At 40.0% G+C, this 21,486-nt stretch overlaps 1 protein-coding gene, 1 long non-coding RNA gene and 1 pseudogene across 6 annotated transcripts in view; 1 reads left to right on the top strand and 2 right to left on the bottom strand.

Annotated features, from left to right (window-relative positions):
• Positions 1–1,387: 1,387 nt before the first annotated feature.
• On the top strand, positions 1,388–1,978 carry LOC112621397 (annotated as a pseudogene).
• Positions 1,979–8,675: 6,697 nt separating this feature from the next.
• On the bottom strand, positions 8,676–9,803 carry LOC112621310. The gene is made up of 2 exons (XR_003118701.1): positions 9,467–9,803; positions 8,676–9,142 (listed from the first exon to the last, which is right to left on the bottom strand). It is a non-coding gene; the product is annotated as an uncharacterized LOC112621310 (long non-coding RNA).
• A 1,688-nt stretch (positions 9,804–11,491) lies between these two features.
• Positions 11,492–21,486, bottom strand: part of TTC26 (tetratricopeptide repeat domain 26) — a 62,417-nt gene continuing 52,422 nt past the window's right edge. For 3 of the 5 annotated variants that reach the window (XM_025379069.1, XM_025379074.1, XM_025379072.1), the window contains 4 exons: positions 21,088–21,157; positions 19,833–19,939; positions 13,738–13,871; positions 11,493–11,971 (listed from right to left, as the gene is read on the bottom strand). In XM_025379069.1, the coding sequence (XP_025234854.1) occupies positions 11,860–11,971; positions 13,738–13,871; positions 19,833–19,939; positions 21,088–21,157 (423 nt within the window). In that variant the 3' untranslated portion in view covers positions 11,493–11,859. Of the gene's footprint in view, positions 11,972–13,737; positions 13,872–19,832; positions 19,940–21,087; positions 21,158–21,486 lie in introns of all 5 variants that reach the window. The other 2 variants (XM_025379070.1, XM_025379071.1) reach the window with 2 other exon arrangements.

The following is a 21,486-nucleotide window of genomic DNA, read 5'->3' as shown; positions in this document are numbered from 1 at the left end:
TTTTTTTTTGAGACGGAGTCTCACTGTGCCTCCCAGGCTGGAGTGCAGTGGCGCGAGCTCGGCTCACTGCAAGCTCCGCCCCCCGGGTTCACGCCATTCTCCCGCCTCAGCCTCCCGAGTAGCTGGGACTACAGGCGCCCGCTACCGCGCCCGGCTAGGTTTTTTTGTATTTTTAGTAGAGACGGGGTTTCACCATGTTAGCCAGGATAGTCTCGATCTCCTGACCTTGTGATCCACCCGCCTCGGCCTCCCAAAGTGCTGGGATTACAGGCTTGAGCCACCGCGCCCGGCCCCGTATACCTTAGTTTTATACAATTGTATTTGTCAATTATACCTCATAAAGCTAGGGGAAAAAAGAATATGGTGAAAGAAAGATTAATAACCATAAAAAGTCTTCATTAAGAACTACTTCTTACTGTAACTTTTTTTCTTTTTTTTTTTTTTTTTTTGAGATGGAGTTGCGCTCTTGTCACCCAGGCTGGAGTGCAGTGGTGCGATCTCGGCTCACTGCAATCTTCGCCTCCTGGGTTCAAGCCATTCTCCTGCCTCAGCCTCCCAAGTAGCTGAGATTACAGGCACCCACAACCATCCCCAGCTAATTACTGTATTTTTAGTAGAGACAGGGTTTCGCCATGTTGACCAGGCTGGTCTCGAACTCCCGACCTCAGATGATCCACCTGCCTCCGCCTTCCAAAGTGCTGGGATTACGGGTGTGAGTCACTGCTCCTGGCCTAACTTCTTCATTTTTTTAAGATAAGGTTTTTCTCTGTTTACCCAGGCTAGAGTGCAGTGGTGCCATCATAGCTCACTGTAGCCTCAAATTCCTGGGCTCAAGCAGTCCTCCTACCTGGGCTTCCCAAAGTGCTGGGAATTACAGTTGTGAGCCACCGCGCCTGGCCTATAACTCCTCAGGTTACTTGATAGCCTTATGCAGTTTTACAACATGCGCTAAACACAAATGAAGGGCAGATAAAAACATTATATTTAAAAACCCAATGTGAATGTACTTTACACCACTGAACTGTATACTTAAAAATGGCTAAGATGGGCCGGGCTCATGCCTGTAATCCCAGCACTTTGGGAATCCAAGGCGGGCGGATCACCTGAGGTCAGGAGTTCAAGACCAGCCTGGCCAATATGGTGAAACCCTGTCTCTACTAAAAATACAAACATTAGCCAGGCGTGGTGTCACGTGCCTATAGCCCCAGCTACTCGGGAGGCTGAGGCAGAAGAATCACTTGAACCCAGGAGGCAGAGGTTGCAGCAAGCCAAGATCATGCCACTGCACTCCAGCCTGGGTGACAGAGCGAGATTCTGTCTCAAAAAAAAAAAAAAAAAGGCTAAGATGGGATTCTGGAAGAAATAAGAGTGTGATGTGAGTGTGCAGAGGCAAAAGAAATCAAGGAATTATGCAACCATGAAGCCAATGCTTAGTCTCAGACATCAGAGGCTTAAAGAAAGGGATCGATTAAAACCTAAAAAGGAAGAAAAGAAAGAATCCAACATACTAAAGGAAAGAGAAGTTCCTCAACACCCTTCCTGCTTATTTTTCCAATATAATACACAGCTGGGCCACCTTACCACATCCTTGTTGACACCAACTTTATCAACTTTTCCATTAAAGCCAAATCAGACTCAGTGCAGTCAATGATGAACTGTCTGTAGGCCAAGTGTATCCCTTATATAACTGATTGTGTAATGGCTGAAATTGAGAAATTGGGGCAGAAGTATTGAGTGGCTGTAAGAGATCTCCACGGATCCAAGGTTTGAATGATTACCATGCACACACAAAGGAACCGATGCAGATGACTGCTTAGTACAGAGAGAAACTCAGCACAAATGTTGCATTGTGGCCACGGTTGACCAGGACCTTAAAAGAAGAATCTCCAAGATTCCAGGAGTTCCTATCATGTACATTTCTAACCATAGATACAACATCCAATGAATGCTAGATGATTATGGAGTCCCTGGGTTCTAATTCTTACAAGACAAAGTTTCCCTGCCTTTCTTTCCTTTCTTTTTTTTTTTTAAGAGATATTAAATGCTTTTATTTTCAATATTAAAAATCAGTATTTTAAATATTAAAATGGCGCTAATTTTAACAAAATGGCAGAAAAAAACCCCAAGGTACAATCTACAGGGAAACTCATCTTGACGCCCCCACCCCCCGCAACACACAGACCTGACTAGGCCCCAGTGGTGGGTGCCCAGCAGAGCTCCCAGTCACATCCATGTCCACACATACACACTCATGACAGGCTGGGGACTGGCCCAGGAGCAGGTACCAAAATAGTTTTAGAAACAACTGTCCAGTTCAGGCGCTAGAAAAATACTCTTTCCAAAGTGAGGGGAAAGGAGAGTGTGTGTGGAGCGGGAGGTGGCACAAGGTGCTGGGCCCCACCTGTCCTCTTCCTCAGGCAGCGGGCCCCCAGGGCAGCCAAATGCCTGCAGGAGGGCTCAGTTCTGGCCCAAGTCCCAGGCCCACACTCTGGGGCTGGTGCTGCTCCAGGGCCCTCCCTGCCTTTCTTTGACCAATTTTCCTCTTGTTACCAGTTTCCTCTGCCTTTCTTTGACCACTTTTCTCTTGCTGCCAGTTCACTGAACATGTAATAGCATGAATTATTATTCTATTCACCCATTTGCTCTATTATGAGCTGAGTATGAATAATTATGCTCACTTTTTTTTATGCTGTTTTGAAATTGATATTTTGTCTCATTTAAAAATTTTAAGGCCAGGTGCAGTGGCTCACACCTGTAATCCCAGCACTTTGGGAGGCCAAGGTAGTTGGAACACTTGAGGTCGGGAGTTTGAGACCAGCCTGGCCAACATGGTGAAACCCTGTCTCTACTAAAAATACAAAAAATTAGCCGGAGGTGGTGGCAGGTGCCTGTAATCTCAGCTACTTGGGAGGCTGAGGCAGGAGAATCGCTTGAACCCAGGTGGCAGAGGTTGCAGTGAGCCGAGATCACACCATCGCACTCCAGCCTGGGCAACAAGTGTGAAACCCTGTCTCCAAAAAAAAAAAAAAAAAATTTAAATGATAGTCAAGGTACAAAATCTCAGGAAGGATACGTTTTATACTTTGAGTTCTGTTGTACAGTATGGTGAATACAGTTAATAATAGAGTGTTTTTTTTTTTTTTTTGAGACGGAGTTTTGCTCTTGTTGCCCAGGCTAAAGTGCAATGGCGCAATCTCGGCTCACCGCAACCTCTGACTCCCGGGTTCAAGCGATTCTCCTGCGTCAGCCTCCCAAGTAGCTGGTATTACAGGCATGCACCACCATGCCCGGCTGATTTTGTATTTTTTAGTAGAGATGGGGTTTCTCCATTTTGGTCAGGCTGGTCTCGAACTCCCGACCTCAGGTGATCCGCCCGCCTCGGCCTCCCAAAGTGCTGGGATTACAGGTGTGAGCCACCGTGCCTGGCCTAATAATAGAGTATTATACATTTCACAGTTGCAAAGAGTAAATTTCAAATGTTCTCATCACACAAATATTAAGTATTTGAAGTGATGGTTATGTTCACTAGCTTGATTTTGTTATTCCACATTGTACCCAACAATTATGACATCGCTCTGTGACCCATGAACTTATACAATTATAAATTGTTAATTTACAATAAAAATAATTTGTGGCAAATAATGGTTAAGATGGTAACTTTTATGTTATGTGTAGTTTAGCACAATTTAAAACATTTTTTTACAGTTCACAGGAGCCAGTTTAAAGGAACTCTTGCTGGACAGCTCAAACATCAAAATAAATAATGTTTGCAATTAATTGATACATATAAAATATGTAACACGCCATGGTTTCAAGGCTCATAATCCCAGCAAGCAGGCAGATTGTTTGAGCCTAGGAGTTCCAGACCAGCCTGGGCAACATGGTGAAACCCTGTCTCTACCAAAAATAGCAAAATTAGCCAGTTTCATAACCCAGTCTCAAAATAAATAAATAGATAAAAAATTTTAAATACAATTTTAAAATTAAAAATAAATAAATACAAATTTTAAAACTCTCCATGGTTTCATGATACTTAAAAAAAAAAAAAAAAAGAAAACCTTGTTGGTTACTATAGAAGGTTGCTAGGGCCCTTGTTTATTTTTTTGAAAACTGATAAAAGAATTTTTCTTCCTCTCACCTTCCCTGTATAAACTGATTTTGAGAGTAATCAAATAGTTCAATGAGAAAGTTCTTCTTTACAGAATTTCAGTCAAAAAACAGATAACGAATGACAGAATTAGGAACTCACTATTTTGCAACCCTAAATAAAAGAAGGCCTCTCAGCATGATGATCACGGCTGCTCCAACAGTTAAACGAAAGGTTGAAGGCGAGCTTTGCAATGGACGGATCAGAGGGAGCCGACTGATTCTTAGCACCACCTAAGAAGCATAAAGTAACTGAACTTGAGTCTACTCAGCCTTTACATCTAATTACCAGTGTAAAGGCAGTCTGAGTTACATAGGAACATGTTCAACAATCCTACATGGTATCAGCCAACCAAATTTGTAACATGGAGCATTCTACAACACAAATGACTCAGTTTCTCCAACAAATCAATGGCTTGGGAGAACAGTGGGGAAAGTATAGCCATTAAAAAAATAAGTGGGCCGGGTGTGGTGCCTCATGCCTGTAATCCCAGCACTTTAGGAGGCTGAAGCAGGCAAATCACGAGGTTAGGAGTTCGAGACCAGCCTGGCCAACATGGTGAAACCTCGTCCCCACTAAAAATACAAAAAATTAGCTGGGCATGGTGGTGGGCGCCTGTAATCCCAGCTACTCGGGAGGCTGAGGCAGGAGACTTGCTTGAACCTGGGAGGTGGAGGTTGCAGTGAGCCAAGATCACACCATTGCACCTCTGGCCTGGGCAACAGTGCGAGACTCTGTTTCGAAAAAAAAAAAAAGTGTAGGCCAGGTACAGTGGCTCACACCTATAACGCCAGCACACGGGGAGGCTGAGGCGGGGAGGATCACTTGCGGCCAGGAGTTTAAGACCACCCTGGCCAACATAGCGAGACCTCATCTCCAACTTAAAAAAAAAAGTGTAAGGGATACAATAGCTAAATGTAGTGTTGTACTTAGTTTGAATCCTAATTCTAGTAAACCATTTTGGAGACAATTGGAAAAATGTGAATAAAGACTAGGTATTAGATGATATGAATAAATTATTTTGCTAGATACAAAGATTTCTTTTTTTTTTGCAGCCTGGGCAACATGGCTCTACCAAAAAAAGTAACAAAAATTAGCCAGGTGTGGTGGCACATGTCCATAGTCCCAGCTACTCTGGAGGTGGAGGTGGCAGGATCGTTTGGGCCTGGGAGGCGGAAGTTTCAGTGACCCAAGATTGTGTAACTGCACTCCAGCCTGGGCAACAGAACGAGACCCTGTCTCCAAAACAAAACAAAACAAATTTTTTTGATGATACAAATAACGTGTTGATTCTAGAAAAATCAGAAAATACAGAATACAGAAAGAAGAATATACAATACCCAGTTCCATCATTTGAAGATAATCATTGTTCTTATATTTAGGAGTGTTTCCTTCTAGTTATATATTTATAAACTTAGTTTTTTACCTCAGTTGCACAGGATTGGGTTGGTCATACTCTCTGGCTCAAGATGACACTCTCTCACCAGTGGCCCTCTTTTATTTAACTATTTATAGTTTTTTTTATTGTATGTTTATTTATAGTTTATTAAGGAATAAACCCCTGTGGCTCATCATCTACATGAAAACTAGAATCTGATAATAATCTAATATGGTATGATGAATCCTGATGATTATCTATGTGGCCTCCTCTCCATCTCAGCCGCTCCTCCCCAACTTGGTAACCACCATGCTGACTAGAGTTCATCATTCCCCTGCTTTCCTTCTGAGTGTATATGTTAGCTGTCTTTAACTTATAAAAGGTTACTGCTCTAAGAAATATATTGTTGCAAGAAACTGTAGTTCATTTATTCTATATAATATTCCTTTGTGGCTTTACTACAATTTATTTATCCATTCTCCTGTGAACGGATATTTGGGTTGTTTCTAGGTTTTCCTGGGAACAGTTCTGACAGGTAGTTAAATTTCAGACTTCAGATTTCATCTTAAGATACACTACTTCCATGCCACATGCCACCTTTTCTTTTTATTTCCATAGGTTTTTGAGGAACAGGTGGTGTTTAGTTACATGAGTAAGTTCTTTAGTTGTGATTTGTGAGATTTTGGTGCACCCATCTCCTGAACAGTATATACTCAATTTGTGGTCTTTTATCCCTCACCCCCTTCCCACCCTTTACCCCTGAGTCCCCAAGGTCTATTGTGTCATTCTTATGCCTTTTGCATCCTCATAGCTTAGCCCCCACTTATGAGTGAGAACATATGATATTTGGTTTTCCATTCCTGAATTACTTCACTTAGAATAATCATCTCCAATCCCATCCAGGTTGTTCCAAATGCCATTAATTAATTCCTTTTCATGGCAGAGTAGTATTCTATGATACCACAGTTTCTTTATCCGCCTGTTGATTGATGGGCATTTGGGTTGGTTCCACATTTTTGCAATTATGATTTGTGCTGCTATAAACATGCATGTGCAAGTATCTTTTTCATACAATTACTTCTTTTCCTCTGGGTAGATACCCAGTAGTGGGATTGCTGGATCAAATGGTAGTTGTACTTTTAGTTCTTTAAAGGATCTCCACGGTTTTCCATAGTGGTTGGACTAGTTTACATTCTCACCAGCAGTGTAGAAGTGTTCCCTTTTTACTGCATCCACACTAACATCTATTATTTTTTGATTTTTAAATTATGGCCATTCTTGCAGGAGTGAGGTGGCATCACATTGTGGTTTTGGTTTGCATTTCCTTAATCATTAGTGATATTGAGCATTTTTTCATGTTTGTTGGTGGTTTGTATATCTTCTTTTGAGAATTGTCTATTTATGTCCTTAGCCTAGGGTTTTCTTTTTTTTTTTTTTTTTTGAGATGGAGATTTGCTCTTTTGCCCAGGCTACAGTGCAATGGTGCGATCTCGGCTCACTGCAACCTCTACCTCCTGGGTTCAAGTGATTCTTGTGCCTCAGCCTCCCGAGTAGCTGAGATTATAGGTGCCTGCCATCACGCCTGGCTAATTTCTGTATTTTTTAGTAGAGACAGAGTTTCACCATGTTGGGCAGGCTGGTCTCGAACTACTGACCTCATGATCTGCCTGCCTCCACCTCCCAAAGTGCTGGGATTATAGGCGTGAGCCACCATGACCGGCCATCTCCTTCCTCCTTCACCACAACCACCAAATCAGCCCCTAGGTGTATTTGGTATTCAGATTTCATTTAAAGAAAAAGTTTTGATGGCAACAAATGTGCAAACTTCTCTACACACTCCACACTCAACTGATGACATTCATTTTGTTGTGTGCTGTCTTATATTCTTCTCATACTCCTGAAGCTCCATGTTAAGGTAGTTTACAGGCACGTCACTAAGTCCCTCGCTCTGCTGCTCTGAGACCATCTTAATAGCCAGGAGTACTGTTTGAACATTATCATAAAGTACATACTGTAACCTTGAACCCTTGGTCTCACGTGATCCTCCCTTCTCAGCCTCCCAAGTAGCTGGATGACAGGAATGTGCCACTACAGCTGGCTAATTAAAAAAAATTTTTTTTTTTTTTGTAGAGACAGGGTTTTGGTATGTTGCTCAGGCTGGTCTCAAACTCCTGGCATCAAGTGATCCTCCCACCTCAGCCTCCCAAAGTGTTGGGATTATAAGCATAAGCCACCGTGCCAGCCTAGAATTTTATAGGATGAAGAAAAGAGAGACAAGATGACTATTCATCTAAGAGAGAGATGTTCTTAATACAGGAACTAATCACTATTTCATTTTTGCCATTAGAAAGAAGATATAACTATTGTGATATCATGCCTGTTTGCTAGCACCTTTCTGAAAGTGCACTAAGCCATAGAGGAGGAAAGCAGTCCCGTGGCTTCCATCTACTTGGATGCATGTGATGTGTGTGGCACACGTGGCAGAGCCGTGGGCATCTTGCTAGCTGTTGAGCTTTGGGATCCATTCTGATTGCTTCTCCCAAATGAGGCAGGAAACATCTCATTCACATGGATACAAACATTCCATTGCCTTCTTTTATTGCTTAGTACTTTATTTCCACTGATGACATCAATCACATTATTGTGTTTAGTTGTGTATACTTCTGTTAGAGTTCCTTAAGAGCCAGGCCTGTGCATTATGTTTCTTTGCATCCTAAGTACCTGGCATATGCCTAGCACACAATAACATAATAATTAGACGGGAACTGAATATATGAGGTTAGACCTCAGAAGTCACTTGCTCTACCAGTTACTGTATGTTTAATTATTCAGTCAACAAGTATTTGAGAGCTTTCTATATGTGATGTCCTACACTATGCACTGGTGATAAAACTTCTGAATGGGTTATAATTCAGCATGAATGGGCTGTAATTCAGCAAAAAGCCAAGCCTAGTATGATTCAGCAAGAACCACCAGCCTCTTAGTGGAAAGGGTTTCTTGGGGAATATGTACTTTCCTCTCTTTTAAAGAGTAACTTATGGGGTCCAAAACTTTATTTCTCTCCTTTCATTCTAGGGCTAGGAAAAAAAGGATAGAAGGCACATGACGTACTTAGGTCCCACCCTCATCACACTCAACAGAATATCATACTAAGAACCAAATAATAAACTTTAATTTGAATAATACAGTAGAATATAATAATTATTTTGAGGTACAAAAATAATTATAAAATATTTTTCCCATTTGCAAGTAATGTAGGCTATAGACTATAAATAGTACACTGATGCTAGAAACTGTACATATTTCACTACATGCCTAAGTCTGGGTCTTCCTCTCTCCTCTATCATCACATGTAAGAAAACCAGCTGTGCAATACTACTTTGCAATCTTGAAACTCTGTTAAGACATTTCAGAAGTAGCTATCTTTAATAACAGAATGAGATGGTACTTTTCTTTATGTATGTTCTTTGAAGATGAAAAACATAGATGAAAAAGTTTACAAAACTCAGATTTCTGCCATTTTTGGAATATCTGCTTTTTTTTCCCCCAAAAAAACAGGAAAATGTCAGAGAGAATCTAGAGTGTTGAATTCAACAAAAGCTCATTTGAAAGTAAACCTCCGGGCCGGGCGCGGTGGCTCAAGCCTGTAATCCCAGCACTTTGGGAGGCCGAGACGGGCGGATCACGAGGTCAGGAGATCGAGACCATCCTGGCTAACACAGTGAAACCCCGTCTCTACTAAAAATACAAAAAACTTAGCCGGGCGAGGTGGCAGGCGCCTGTAGTCCCAGCTACTTGGGAGGCTGAGGCAGGAGAATGGCGTTGAACCCGGGAGGCGGAGCTTGCAGTGAGCTGAGATCCGGCCACTGCACTCCAGCCTGGGTGACAGAGCGAGACTCCGTCTCCAAAAAAGAAAAAAAAAAAAGAAAAAGAAAGTAAACCTCCATCAGTGGAAAAGCTTTTTGACAACAGGCAATTTGAAAATAATAGCAATTCACTGGAAGACAAATTTCACTGTAAAAACCTGCTGACGAGTTCTGCCTGTCTTTTTCTATTACTGTGTTTCCTAATATTTTAAGTGACGTAAGAATTATAAGAATGATTCTAAAAATTATAGCAGGTTCTACCTAGATGGGACCCCATCTAGTTCCTAAGATGCCGAGAGCCATTTCTTATTTAAAAAGAACAACATGAGGAAACAGAAGCTTTGGCATATGAAAAAAGATGCAGCTTTGCTTCCTAGAATTCAGTTATTTAGGCCAGTTTATTTTGATTTGTGCTCTGAGCTGATTATATATGAGTCTAAGATAAAAGACAGAAAAACTGGCCATCTTCCCGAGTAGAGGTGAAATAACCCCTTGTGACAGTCCTGAAGGTGAAGGCGATCTTCAGTCATTGATCTCTTCTTGGCTGCTTTCACTCCTGCCATTTTCTCACCTCCTTTCTATACAACTCCTTCATCCACAAGTGGAGTGCTGGGATAAGTGGAACAGCTAATACAGTACCTATGGGGATTTTCCTGACTTCAGTGCTTGAGGAATTCTTTCTTTCTGTTCTCTTCCCATCTATTCTCTTCTAAGTAGGGATGGCTCTGCATTTTCTAGACCTGTAACACTAGGTACCTTAAACTAATAGAAAAAAACTATATGGTGTAAAAACAAAGATAGTATAAAACGTAGAAAGATGTGGGTCTGTTTTCTGGAAATAGGTTGTGAGCTTAAGAATGCTCAGTTTGGCCGGGCGCGGTGGCTCAAGCCTGTAATCCCAGCACTTTGGGAGGCCGAGACGGGCGGATCACGAGGTCAGGAGATCGAGACCATCCTGGATAACACGGTGAAACCCCGTCTCTACTAAAAACTACAAAAAACTAGCCGGGCGAGGTGGCGGGCGCCTGTAGTCCCAGCTACTCGGGAGGCTGAGGCAGGAGAATGGTGTGAACCCGGGAGGCGGGGCTTGCAGTGAGCTGAGATCTGGCCACTGCACTCCAGCCTGGGCGACAAAGCGAGACTCTGTCTCAAAAAAAAAAAAAAAAAAAAGAATGCTCAGTTATATAGTAGGTTTATGTTATAAGAGCTCAGAAACATGGGCTGGAATACGACTTATGACAGAGAGCCTAGCCATTAGGAGGTTCCCTCAGAGGACTTTACACAATTCATGTTTTATTTTTGTTACATTAATAAGTGCCCATAATGCATATAAATAATCACTGTAGCCCTACTTTCAAAACTGATGTTTGTTCAGAAAGATACATTAACAAAAACCTAACCTGCTTTGTTACCTAAAATATTATGGTACCAAAATATAATGGACTAGTGAGATTCATAAACATTGTTTCTTGAATACCTTTAGAGGTACTGCAATTTTTTTCATAGTACTCACCTTTTAAAACACTGCAGTAGGCCGGGCGCGGTGGCTCAAGCCTGTAATCCCAGCACTTTGGGAGGCTGAGGCGGGTGGATCACGAGGTCAGGAGATCGAGACCATCCTGGCTAACATGGTGAAACCCTGTCTCTACTAAAAATACAAAAAACTAGCTGGGCGTGGTGGCGGGCGCCTGTAGTCCCAGCTACTCGGAGGCTGAGGCAGGAGAATGGCGTGAACCCAGGAAGCGGAGCTTGCAGTGAGCCGAGATCGCGTCACTGCACTCCAGCCTGGGCGATACAGCTAGACTTTCTGCAATTTTTTTCATAGTACTCACCTTTTAAAACACTGCAGTACTCATCTGACTGCACTGTAACATGTCATTATTATCAACAATTTAATTACTGAAAGAGTAATCCCACAAATCTATCCTATTAATGACTGGACAGTTTGATAAAGGAACTTACTGCTATTCTTAGAATCACATAGCTAGTTATTCTCCCAAGATTCAGAGGTGCAGTTATAAAACCCCTTATGGAATTCCCCAATAAAATGGGATAATGTACAGAGATCCCTTAAAGTTAAATGATAGAATGATGCTGATTCTTGAACATCAAAGATGTTTGTTATTGCAGCCAGGGGACAATGTCATAAAACACTAACAAAAAAAAGTTATACTATTTTCCTTAAAGTCAGTAAATTATATAAAAGTACTCTGAGCAATTTTGGAAGAAAGGCACCAGATAAGTCCAAAGTCTTATTGCTAGTAGGATCATACAGGGTCACAGACTATGGCACTCTGTTCAGCCAGGAGACTAGGTCTCAGCAAGTCAGTCTCTGACCTTGAGGCTTAAAGAGCAAGGATGGAAAATGTCAATAAAACAGAGCCCTGTATCACAGATTAAACTGGAGTGAAAATGATTTCCAGTTTTATGCCAAAGTAGAAGCTGGTTCCTAGGATGCTGGAGCTATTTTAGATGGGCACTCTGTTTTCTTTGGCCCATTTCTTCATGATCCGGATCATGTATTCTACTTGGGTGTTACCTGTGCTTCTCAGTAAATGGAGCACTTCTCGAAGGGTCTCTCTGAGGAGAAGATTTGAAAAGACAAAATGTTTCAATGAAGAATGAAAATTAAAAAACAAAATAAACTCTGAACTGTCCTTCATACTGTATGTCTTGTGGGGCATTTTTGGTAATAGACTCTTCCACTGTGTATTTACAAAGCAATTACAAACTTACTAGCCTTATGTTTTCACGGTGGCATAGTAAAATGGAAATTATGTGAAATCTTTCTTACCAATCCAAGTATTCTTTGTTTATCCATACTACCTATATACATACTGATAATCTTTTTGTCCTTTCTGAGATGATCTAAATATTCCAATTTCTATTCTTATTCTGCATGACTAGAAAGGGTATATCCAGAAGTTGGGGTTCAAGTTCTAGCTCTAACAGCAGCAAGTCACTTAGTTTGTCTAACTTGTGGATTTCTCCCTTGTTTAAGGTGGTAACCACCGTCAACTAGGCATCACTGTCAAATTTATAAAATTTTACAAAGCCAAAGGAATAAGGGATTTTTTTCAAGAAAAATAATACATGAATAAATATGGAAGAGAGGAACATTAAGGACTAAGCCTAGCATTTATGTCTGAAGTAATTTAAATTTAATTAAAATTAAAACATATTTTAAGTAATGCATGCTAAAACTTCCCTATTGCCCTAGCAAATCTATAGGCGACTGCCTATGATCCTATTTGCTTAAGAGTCTTCTCATATTTCCTATTTCTTTTTCCCCACAAACAACCTCTTTCACCTAACCAAATGCTTTTAAACTTTTACTTAGAACTAGAAGTACTATAAGGTAGGAAGTAATGTTTGATAGATTATTTTCTTACAAAATTATCACATTTCCTATTCATGTATGTATCAGTAACAAATACATTCCATGAAGTTATTTTTAGAAAATGGATTCAAGTTGGTTTTAATGTTTGTTTCAAATGAAACTATATGCTGGGCATGGTGGCTCATGCCTGTAAGCCCAGAACTTTGGGAGGCTCAGGTGGAAGGATGACCTGAGGTCAGGAGTTTCAAACCAGCCTGGCCAACATGGTGAAACCCTGTCCCTACTAAAAATACAAAAATTAGCCAGGTGTGGTGGCACGTGCCTGTAATCCCAGCTACTCGGGAGACTGAGGCAGGAGAATCACTTGAACCCAGGAGGCGGTGGTTGCAGTGAGCTGAGATCACGCCATTGCACTCCAGCCTGGGCAACAGAGCAAGACTCTATCTAAAAAAAAAAAAAAAAAAAAAAAAAAAAAAGAAGAAGAAAGTATAAACCACTTATTTTATGTAAACTAATGTCTCAGTATTTCCTAGAATATGAGAAGGTGAAAGAAAACAAAAGAGTTATCAACCACATCTACTCCATTCCTAATTCTTTGAGACCTAAAGGACACAAGAAAAACCCAATAGGCAAAAAAACAAAAAACAAACAAAAAACCCAAAAGAGTAGAAGAGTTAAATAAAAACACTTTGTTTATAAAAATGGCTATTCATTTGGAACCAAATATACATCCTGCTCTTATATTTGGAGACTGTTAGTGTACTCAATGTATATATGACTTAGAATGATCTGATCCTATTATGATTTAGAATTATCTGATTTTACAAAATGAAAGATTTCTGGAGGAAAATGGTCAGACAGAAATATTTAACATCAACCTTTTTTTCATCATTCTAAAACATCATTAAAATTGTGTGTTTTCAGAAGATATCATCCAAGAGAACAATTATTTTCCTGCACAAACAAGCAAATGATTAGAGGTAGTATTTCTTGCCTGTTTACTTACTTGGGTTCTCTCCCAGCTACGATCATCTGGAAAATGCCCACACAGGCACCCCTTTTGCCTTCCCAATATTCAGGGTTGGGATCCAGCCTCTCAAGGACATCAAAAGCTTTAGCAGAATAGTAAAACTGGCCCATCTGAGAAAGAGAAAGTATGTGGTAATACTTGCAGTAAAAAGATTGCACAGAAAGAACCTGAACAAAAAGATAACATGAAACGGAACTGTATGAAGTAAGTGCATGGGTACTGACAACATTTTCAGTTAGCAAGTTAGAAAAACTTCAATTCCTAATTAAAACAATAAGAAGGAAAAATACAATTTGGGTACATAGGTTCAGTTTAAACCACCTTATGTTCACTCAGTTTTCAACAGTATAACATTTTTTCTACATAGAGTCAAGTTATGCTACAATCAGCACTTTTGCCATTTCTTCTAATTGTATTCTAATCTTGAGGATAAGCTCTGATGATTGTGATTTGAACTGAGTATTTTTCAAGCCTCTTCAATACATTCTTTTCAGATGACTACTATCATTCATTTTATGCTAATTTGATCATGTTCAACTCGAGAACAGTCTTTCCCTAGTCTTGTTCCTAAATTCTCAGAATGCTTAGATGTATACTGACTACTATTCTAAACACTAAATCTTTCAAATGTTTAATGCATTTTGACAGACATTTTTCCCAAATGTACTACACATATCCTTGGCCTCATAGAACATGTTGAATGCCATTAAATTTTGCTTAGATTAGTTTTCTTTTATTTTTAAAAAAAATTTTAATTCATTATTTTTTTAGAGATAGGATCTGGCTCTATTGCCCAGGCTGGAGTGCAGTGGTACCATCATGGCTCACTGCGACCTCAAATTCCTGGGCTCAAGAGATCCTCCTGCATTAGCGTTCCAAGTAGCTGAGACTACAGGTGCACATCACCATGCCCAGCTAATTTTTAATTTTTTTCAAGACAGGCTGTCACTATGTTGCCCAGGTGGGTCTCAAACTCCTGGCCTCAAGTGATCCTCCCAGTTTGGTTTCCCAAAGTGCAGAGATTACAGGCTTGAGCCACCGCGCCTGGCCAGATGAGTTTTCTTACTTGGCAATCATAAATGCATACTGTTACCAATTTCACCTAAGGCTTCAAATTGCTGGGCAACTCTCTTTATGGTTTATAACTTCTTTATTTCTGACAGATGTGTTTCTAAATCTTTGACAGTTTCCTTAAGACAGCCTTCTTAGCTTAGTCTTATTCTATACTTCATAGGGAAAACACAACTTTCCTCTCTTCAATTCAAATTATATTTACACCTTCATTCATCCTTTCCTCCTTTCTGCCTAATCTCACGTGAAGCTTTTTTTTTATTATGTTCAAGGTTTGTCCTTCTATTTATGTACTTTTTTTTAAAAAAAGTCTTTATTATGAAATAACACACATATAGGATGTTATATGAAACATTCATGTACAGCTTACTAATCATAATGTGAAAATACTGTAAACACTACCCAGGTCAAGACACTGAGAGCAACACAAAAGCTCTCTGTGTGTCACTTCCAGACCATAACTCCCTCTTTCCATACCCAGAGATAACTACTCTTCTGACTTTTATGGTTATCAGTTCTTTGACTTTATGTTCTCTCTTATGTACACACATCTTTAAACAATATAATTGAGTTCTGCTTCTCAGAACTTTATATGAACGAATACTGTAAATATTCTGTCTTGTACCTATGATTCAACATTGTAAGACTCATCTATATTGCTGTATATAGCTGTAGTTGATTCATTTAAAAAAATTTTTTATTTGGAAGTATTAATAATTATAGATCCATGGACAAAGATAAGACAGAGGTCACGTGTACCTTTCACCTAGTTTCCTCCAAATGTTACAGCTTACATAAGGATCGTAAAATATCACAATATAAAAATCAGGAAATTGACACTGGTACCGTGTATGTTGATGATGGTCCTGTTATTTCATCCTGTATGTAGATTCATGTAACCACAACCATGCAACTATCAAGATATCGAATTACTGTTTTGTTTTTGGACACAAGGTCTTGCTTTATCATCCAGGATGGAGTGCAGTAAAGCAATCACAGCTCACTGCAACCTTGAACTTCTGGGCTCAAGTGATTCTCCTGCCTCAGCCTCTTGAGGTAGCCACCATGACCAGCTATTTAAAAAAAATGTTTTATAGGACAATGTCTCACTATGTTGCCCATGCTGGCCTTGAACTCCTGGCCTCAAGCAATCCTCCTGCCTTGGCCTCCCAAAGTACTGGGATTACAGGCATAAGCCACCATACCTGGCCAAGATGCAGAACTATTTTATCACCACAAAGATTTCCCTTGTTACTCTTCTACAGTCATATGCACAGCCCTCCCTGCTCACCATCCCTAACATCAAACAACCACTAATTTGTTCTCTATCTCAATAATTTTGTCATTTCTTTTCTTTTTCTTTTTTTTTTTTTTTTAAGATGGAGTTGCGCTCTTGTTGCCCAGGCTGGAGTGCAATGGCACAATTTCGGCTCACCGCAACCTCTGCCTCCCTGGTTCAAGCAATTCTCCTGCCTCAGCCTCCCGAGTAGCTGGGATTACAGGCATGTGCCACCATGCCTGGCTAATTTTGTATTTTTAATAGAGACGGGGTTTCTCCATGTTGGTCAGGCTGGTCTCAAACTCCCAACCTCAGGTGATCCACCCACCTCGGCCTCCCAAAGTGCTGGGATTACAGGCTGAGCCACTGCACCCGGCCAATTTTGTCATTTCAAGAATGTTACATATATGAAAGCTAACAGTATGGGAACCTTTGAAACTGGCTTTTTTCCTTCAGTATAATGTCCTTGTTATTCCCTGTTAATTCAAGTTACTGTGTGTTCCAATAGCTTGCTCCTGTTATGGTCACTCTGCAAATTCAAGAGGGACTCCCAACCAAACTTTGGTTTGGATGGTGAAACTGAGGACACCACACACACACAGCAAGAGGATATGAAACATTTTCTTACACAGTTGAAGTCTAGGGAGAGTAGAACAGCCCTATTAAGCAGATCTGAAAAGGCCTGAGAGAGCACGGAAAGAAGACTGGCCTTTGTGTTTACTGTGGTTAGGAGGTGGGGCCGTGGTGAAGGTTCCTGTGCATGGGCAGGGACTTGTGTGGTTTAAATCACCCTATGGTGCCAAAGGAGGGAGCACATAGGTTTTCTTATCATTTTGCCCAGATGTGGGGCACAAGGGGAAGAGGTAGGGGTGAGGCTTAAAAGCTGTCAGCAGTCAAACATCCAGAAATGGAGTCAGACTTCTCATTATAGTTCCTTTTTATTACTGAGTAGTATTCCAGGCCAAACCAGTCTGTTTAACTATTCACCTACTGAAAGACTTTGACTGGCTCCAGTTTTAGGCTATTACAAATAAAGCTGCTATTAACATTTAAATATTAAAATTTGTGTTACTAACATTTATGTATTTCTGTGGATATAGGTTTTCATTTACCTGGGATAAATACACAGGAATGCAATTGCTAGGTCATATGGTAAGTATGTTTATTAAAGAAACTGCCAAACTATTTCACAGTGGGTTTTTTTTTTTGATCCTTTTAATTTTGACCTATCTATATCAATATATTTAAAGTGAATTTCTTGTTGAGAACACATAATTGGGTTATGTTTTTTAATCTACTCTCTCAATAGATGTCTTTTAATTGGTATACTTAGACCATCTACATTTAATTATTGACATGTTAGGGCTTAATTCTGCCATTTCCCCCCTTATTCTCTTTGTCTTTCTTTGGCAAGGACATCACACATATGCTGGATAAAGACATGACTGTGTGATCCCCACAGAAGGAAGATAAGAAAAACCTGTATTTGACTTCTCTAGCCTTCACCTACACCTATCTTTTTCCTGCTGTTCCTGTAGTGTAATAAATTTTAGCCATGAGTATAGCTTTATATTGAGTCATATGAGTCCTTCTAGTAAATCACCAAACTAGTGGGTGGTCATGCGACCACTGAGACACTAGGTAATGCCAACTTGTTTTTCAAGTAGTTATCTTCCTTTGATGTTAACCCTATTCCCCTCTCATCTCCTCTAGGGCCTAACTCCATCAAAAATGCCCCATCCTCCTGAATTTTTAATCTGCCTGTTCAATGGCTCATTTTCTTCTGCCTACAGATATACTCCCCTATCCCCACTCTAAAAGAACTCTCCACCCCATCCCCCCCAATCCCAAACTCTGATTTTCCATTTAAGTTAGCACTACATTTTTCCTCATCATCAATATCAAATTTTTTAAGACTCTGGTCTACATGACACTCGCTGCATCTGCTTTGTAATCTGACTCTATTCTCTACCTGTTACTGTCTTCTCAGTCCTCATGCATTTCTATCCAGTTGCAGATTTGACAGTCTCCTGCTTTGGCTTTTGATTAAATAGGAGCAAGGAAAAGTAATGAAAAGCATTTTTTTTTTTTTTTTTTTTTTTGCCTATCCTCATTGTTTTCCTTCTCTTGTGGTTCATCCTCTCTTTCATTTACTCTTGTTTCCCTTTCTAGACCTTAAACACTGGTGTTCCGCAAGGTTTCTCACCCCATTTACTGGTTAATCTTATTCTCTCTCATACTCTGCTATTGCTGCTGCTGCTGCTGCTACTACTACTACCACTGCTACAACCATTGTGATTACCACCACTAACTACTGTTAACTTCTAAATCTACATTGTTAACTACTAAATCTACATTGCTAATCCAGACGAATACCAAAGCTCCAAGGACAGCCTGTTAATTTCCTACTTCTATTATCTCTGCTGGGAGCCTCAAAGACACTTCGGATTTAATATATCTAAAACTGAAATAATTTCCTGTCTTCTAATGTTTTCCTTCCCTCTGCCTCCCCTAATTTATTTAAGGGCATTGCCACCCACCAAGTAATGTTAAACTATTGTTTAAGTTTCCTATGTCTTAAAATCTTTTCCACTGATGGTGATTCACTTCTTTTTTTGGTAATGATTCACTTTGAAATGAGCTTTTGTTGATTAATTTAATACAAGATTCTCTTTACCTGACACTTACCTGTATTTTTGACATTTTTGGAACAGGTATTCCAAAAATAGGAACTTCTAGAATTTGAGGCTGATTTTTAAAAAACATTAATCTATAGGCTAGGTCCCAAAACTACTACCTCCTCCTATCCTTTCCAACTCCCCCCAGCCCCCCCCCCGCCCACACACACACCAACATATACACAAAACAGCCATTCCTTTACTAAATCTGACTGAGTTTTTGTTCTCTTTTTCTGGTTCCTTTGTCTTTCCTGTCTGCCATTTGTACCTCAAAGTTTGGTTTGCCTCTCTTCTCACTTTACATTTCACTTGGGTAATCTCACTGTTTTTCAGGGCTTCAGTTAATCCAGTCATGCACTTCACAACAGTATTTTGATCAATGATGGGCAGCATATATGACTGTGGTTCCGTATTATATTTTTACTGTGCCTTTTCTATGTTTAGATATGTTTCAATACACAAATATTAGCCATTGTGTTATAATTACCTATGGTATTCAGTACACGAACATGCTGTACACGTTTGTAGCCTAGGGAGCAATAGGCTATATCATATGGCCTAAGTGTATAGTGGGCTATACCATCTAGGTTTGTGTAAGTACACTCTGATGTTTGTACAATGATAAAATCACCCAATGACACATTTCTCAGAACTTATCCCCATCATTAAGCAATACAGGACTGTACTTAAATGTTGATGACTCCCAATCTATATCTCTAGATGTCAGAAGACATCTTTCTTGAGCTTCAGTAGCAAATTTCCAACTACCAGATGATTATCTGTACATCAACACTACCTAAAGATTCATACCCTTTAGAAATCTAAAACTTCCTCTCTAATCATTTCATATACACGTAAATCTCTGAAATACTGCCTATCTCTGAGTTCAGTTCATTCATAAAAAGAATGGCTTCTCTTATAACACTATGTGAATCCTCTCGCTATTAGCCATTTAGTCTGTAGGACATTTTCCCCTAATATTTAGCCAATGCAGCAATGTGATACTAATCTTCAATGTCCCCTTTAGTCTCAGTCAGACTCACCTTGTAGCAGTCATTAGCAATGAGCTGTAAGAGACTGAAGGACTCGCCAGAGGTTTCCATCTTAAGATAAAGTTCCCAGGCTAGTCTTGGTTTCTTATTCATAATATCTGCAAAAGGAATCAAAGATTTGTAAACAAATGACTCATTTTTACATGTACAAAAAATAATTTCTGCACCTTATTATTCTATGGATTTGGTTCCCTATTCCAAATAAAGTAGTGGAAAACTTTCATGGAAAGCTTGCAATGTTGGTATTCAGCTGGCTCCCTGCCAGAATTCTACCATACTTAAAATATTTAAGTTAGGAGTCACATAATTATGTCTTTCAGATTGGATTGACTTCTGGTAGTTCCTACTTTGCTCATATGCTTAAAAGAGGATAACTATCATTCATTCAATCCTACTCATAGTTTCAATCTTACTTAGAAGATATGATTGCTAAATTTTCCTCTGACTACAAAAACTCAGTGAACATTTTACTTAATTTTGTTTTTTTATTGAGACAGAGTCTTGCTCTGCCACCCAGGCTGGAGTGCAGTGGTGTGATCTTGGCTCACTGCAACCTCTGCCTCCCAGGTTAAGTGATTCTCGTGCCTCAGCCTCCCCAGTAGCTGGGATTACAGGTGTGTGCCACCATACCCAGTTAATTTCAGTACTTTTAGTAGAGCTGAGGTTTTGCCATGTTGGCCAGGCTGGTCTTGAACTCCTGACCTCAAGTGATTCGCCTGCCGCACGCTCCCAAAGTGCTGGGATTACAGGTGTGAGCAACTGTGCCTGGCAAACATTTTAAATCTTGAGTTTTAAAAAGGAGCAAGAAAAGATAGTGAGTGAGAGAGAGAAAGAGACAGAAAGTAAAGTTCTGTATCAAAAAATTACATTTTTGACATTTTGCCACTTTTCAGACTTGACCCATAGTGAAAAGTTAAAATTAGTGTAACAACATCATTTCACAAACAACACTATAAGCTGAGACTCTGGAAACTGTAATGAGACTTTAGAAAGAACTTGACATTTTTCAGGCTATAAGTACTAGGTCAATGCTATATGGTAGAACTAATCACAGGGTAAACTTGCATGACACATTTACATGGCAACACTTACTGAGTTGCATTAACAACCCTTAATTTCAGTGTTTACTCATTCTCAGAACAAAATGCAAAATCAAATTAGAAAACATTCCATGCCATTTCCCAACAGATTATGTAACCAAAAAGAAAAAGAGGATTCTTCTTGTAACATTTAAAAGAAGACTCACAGCACCGAGCTAACCAGCTGAGGTAAATGTAATCATTTTTCATCTTCTCACTTTGGATCAAGAGGAACGCCTGCAAGAAGAGGAAAGAAAGGGAATACAGATGAGGATGGTTTTGCAACAAAAATGCCCATTATTGGCTTGCCTTAGATTGATAATCACTGTAGCATTATAGATGACCAAATTCTAGGCAGGCTGCTAAGAAAAGTAAGGGACAAAATTGTGGTGATTTTAAAATATTGGCCGGGTGCGGTGGCTCACGCCTGTAATCCCAGCACTTTGGGAGGCCAAGGTGGGCAGATCACGAGGTCAGGAGATCAAGACCATCCTGGCTAACATAGTGAAACCCCGTCTCTACTAAAAATACAAAAAATTAGCCGGGTGTGGTGGTGGGCGCCTGTA

This window comes from Theropithecus gelada, chromosome 3, assembly GCF_003255815.1.
Source record: "Theropithecus gelada isolate Dixy chromosome 3, Tgel_1.0, whole genome shotgun sequence".
In the NCBI taxonomy this organism is placed as follows: domain Eukaryota; kingdom Metazoa; phylum Chordata; class Mammalia; order Primates; family Cercopithecidae; genus Theropithecus; species Theropithecus gelada.
This window is presented reverse-complemented; position numbering and strand designations above follow the sequence as displayed.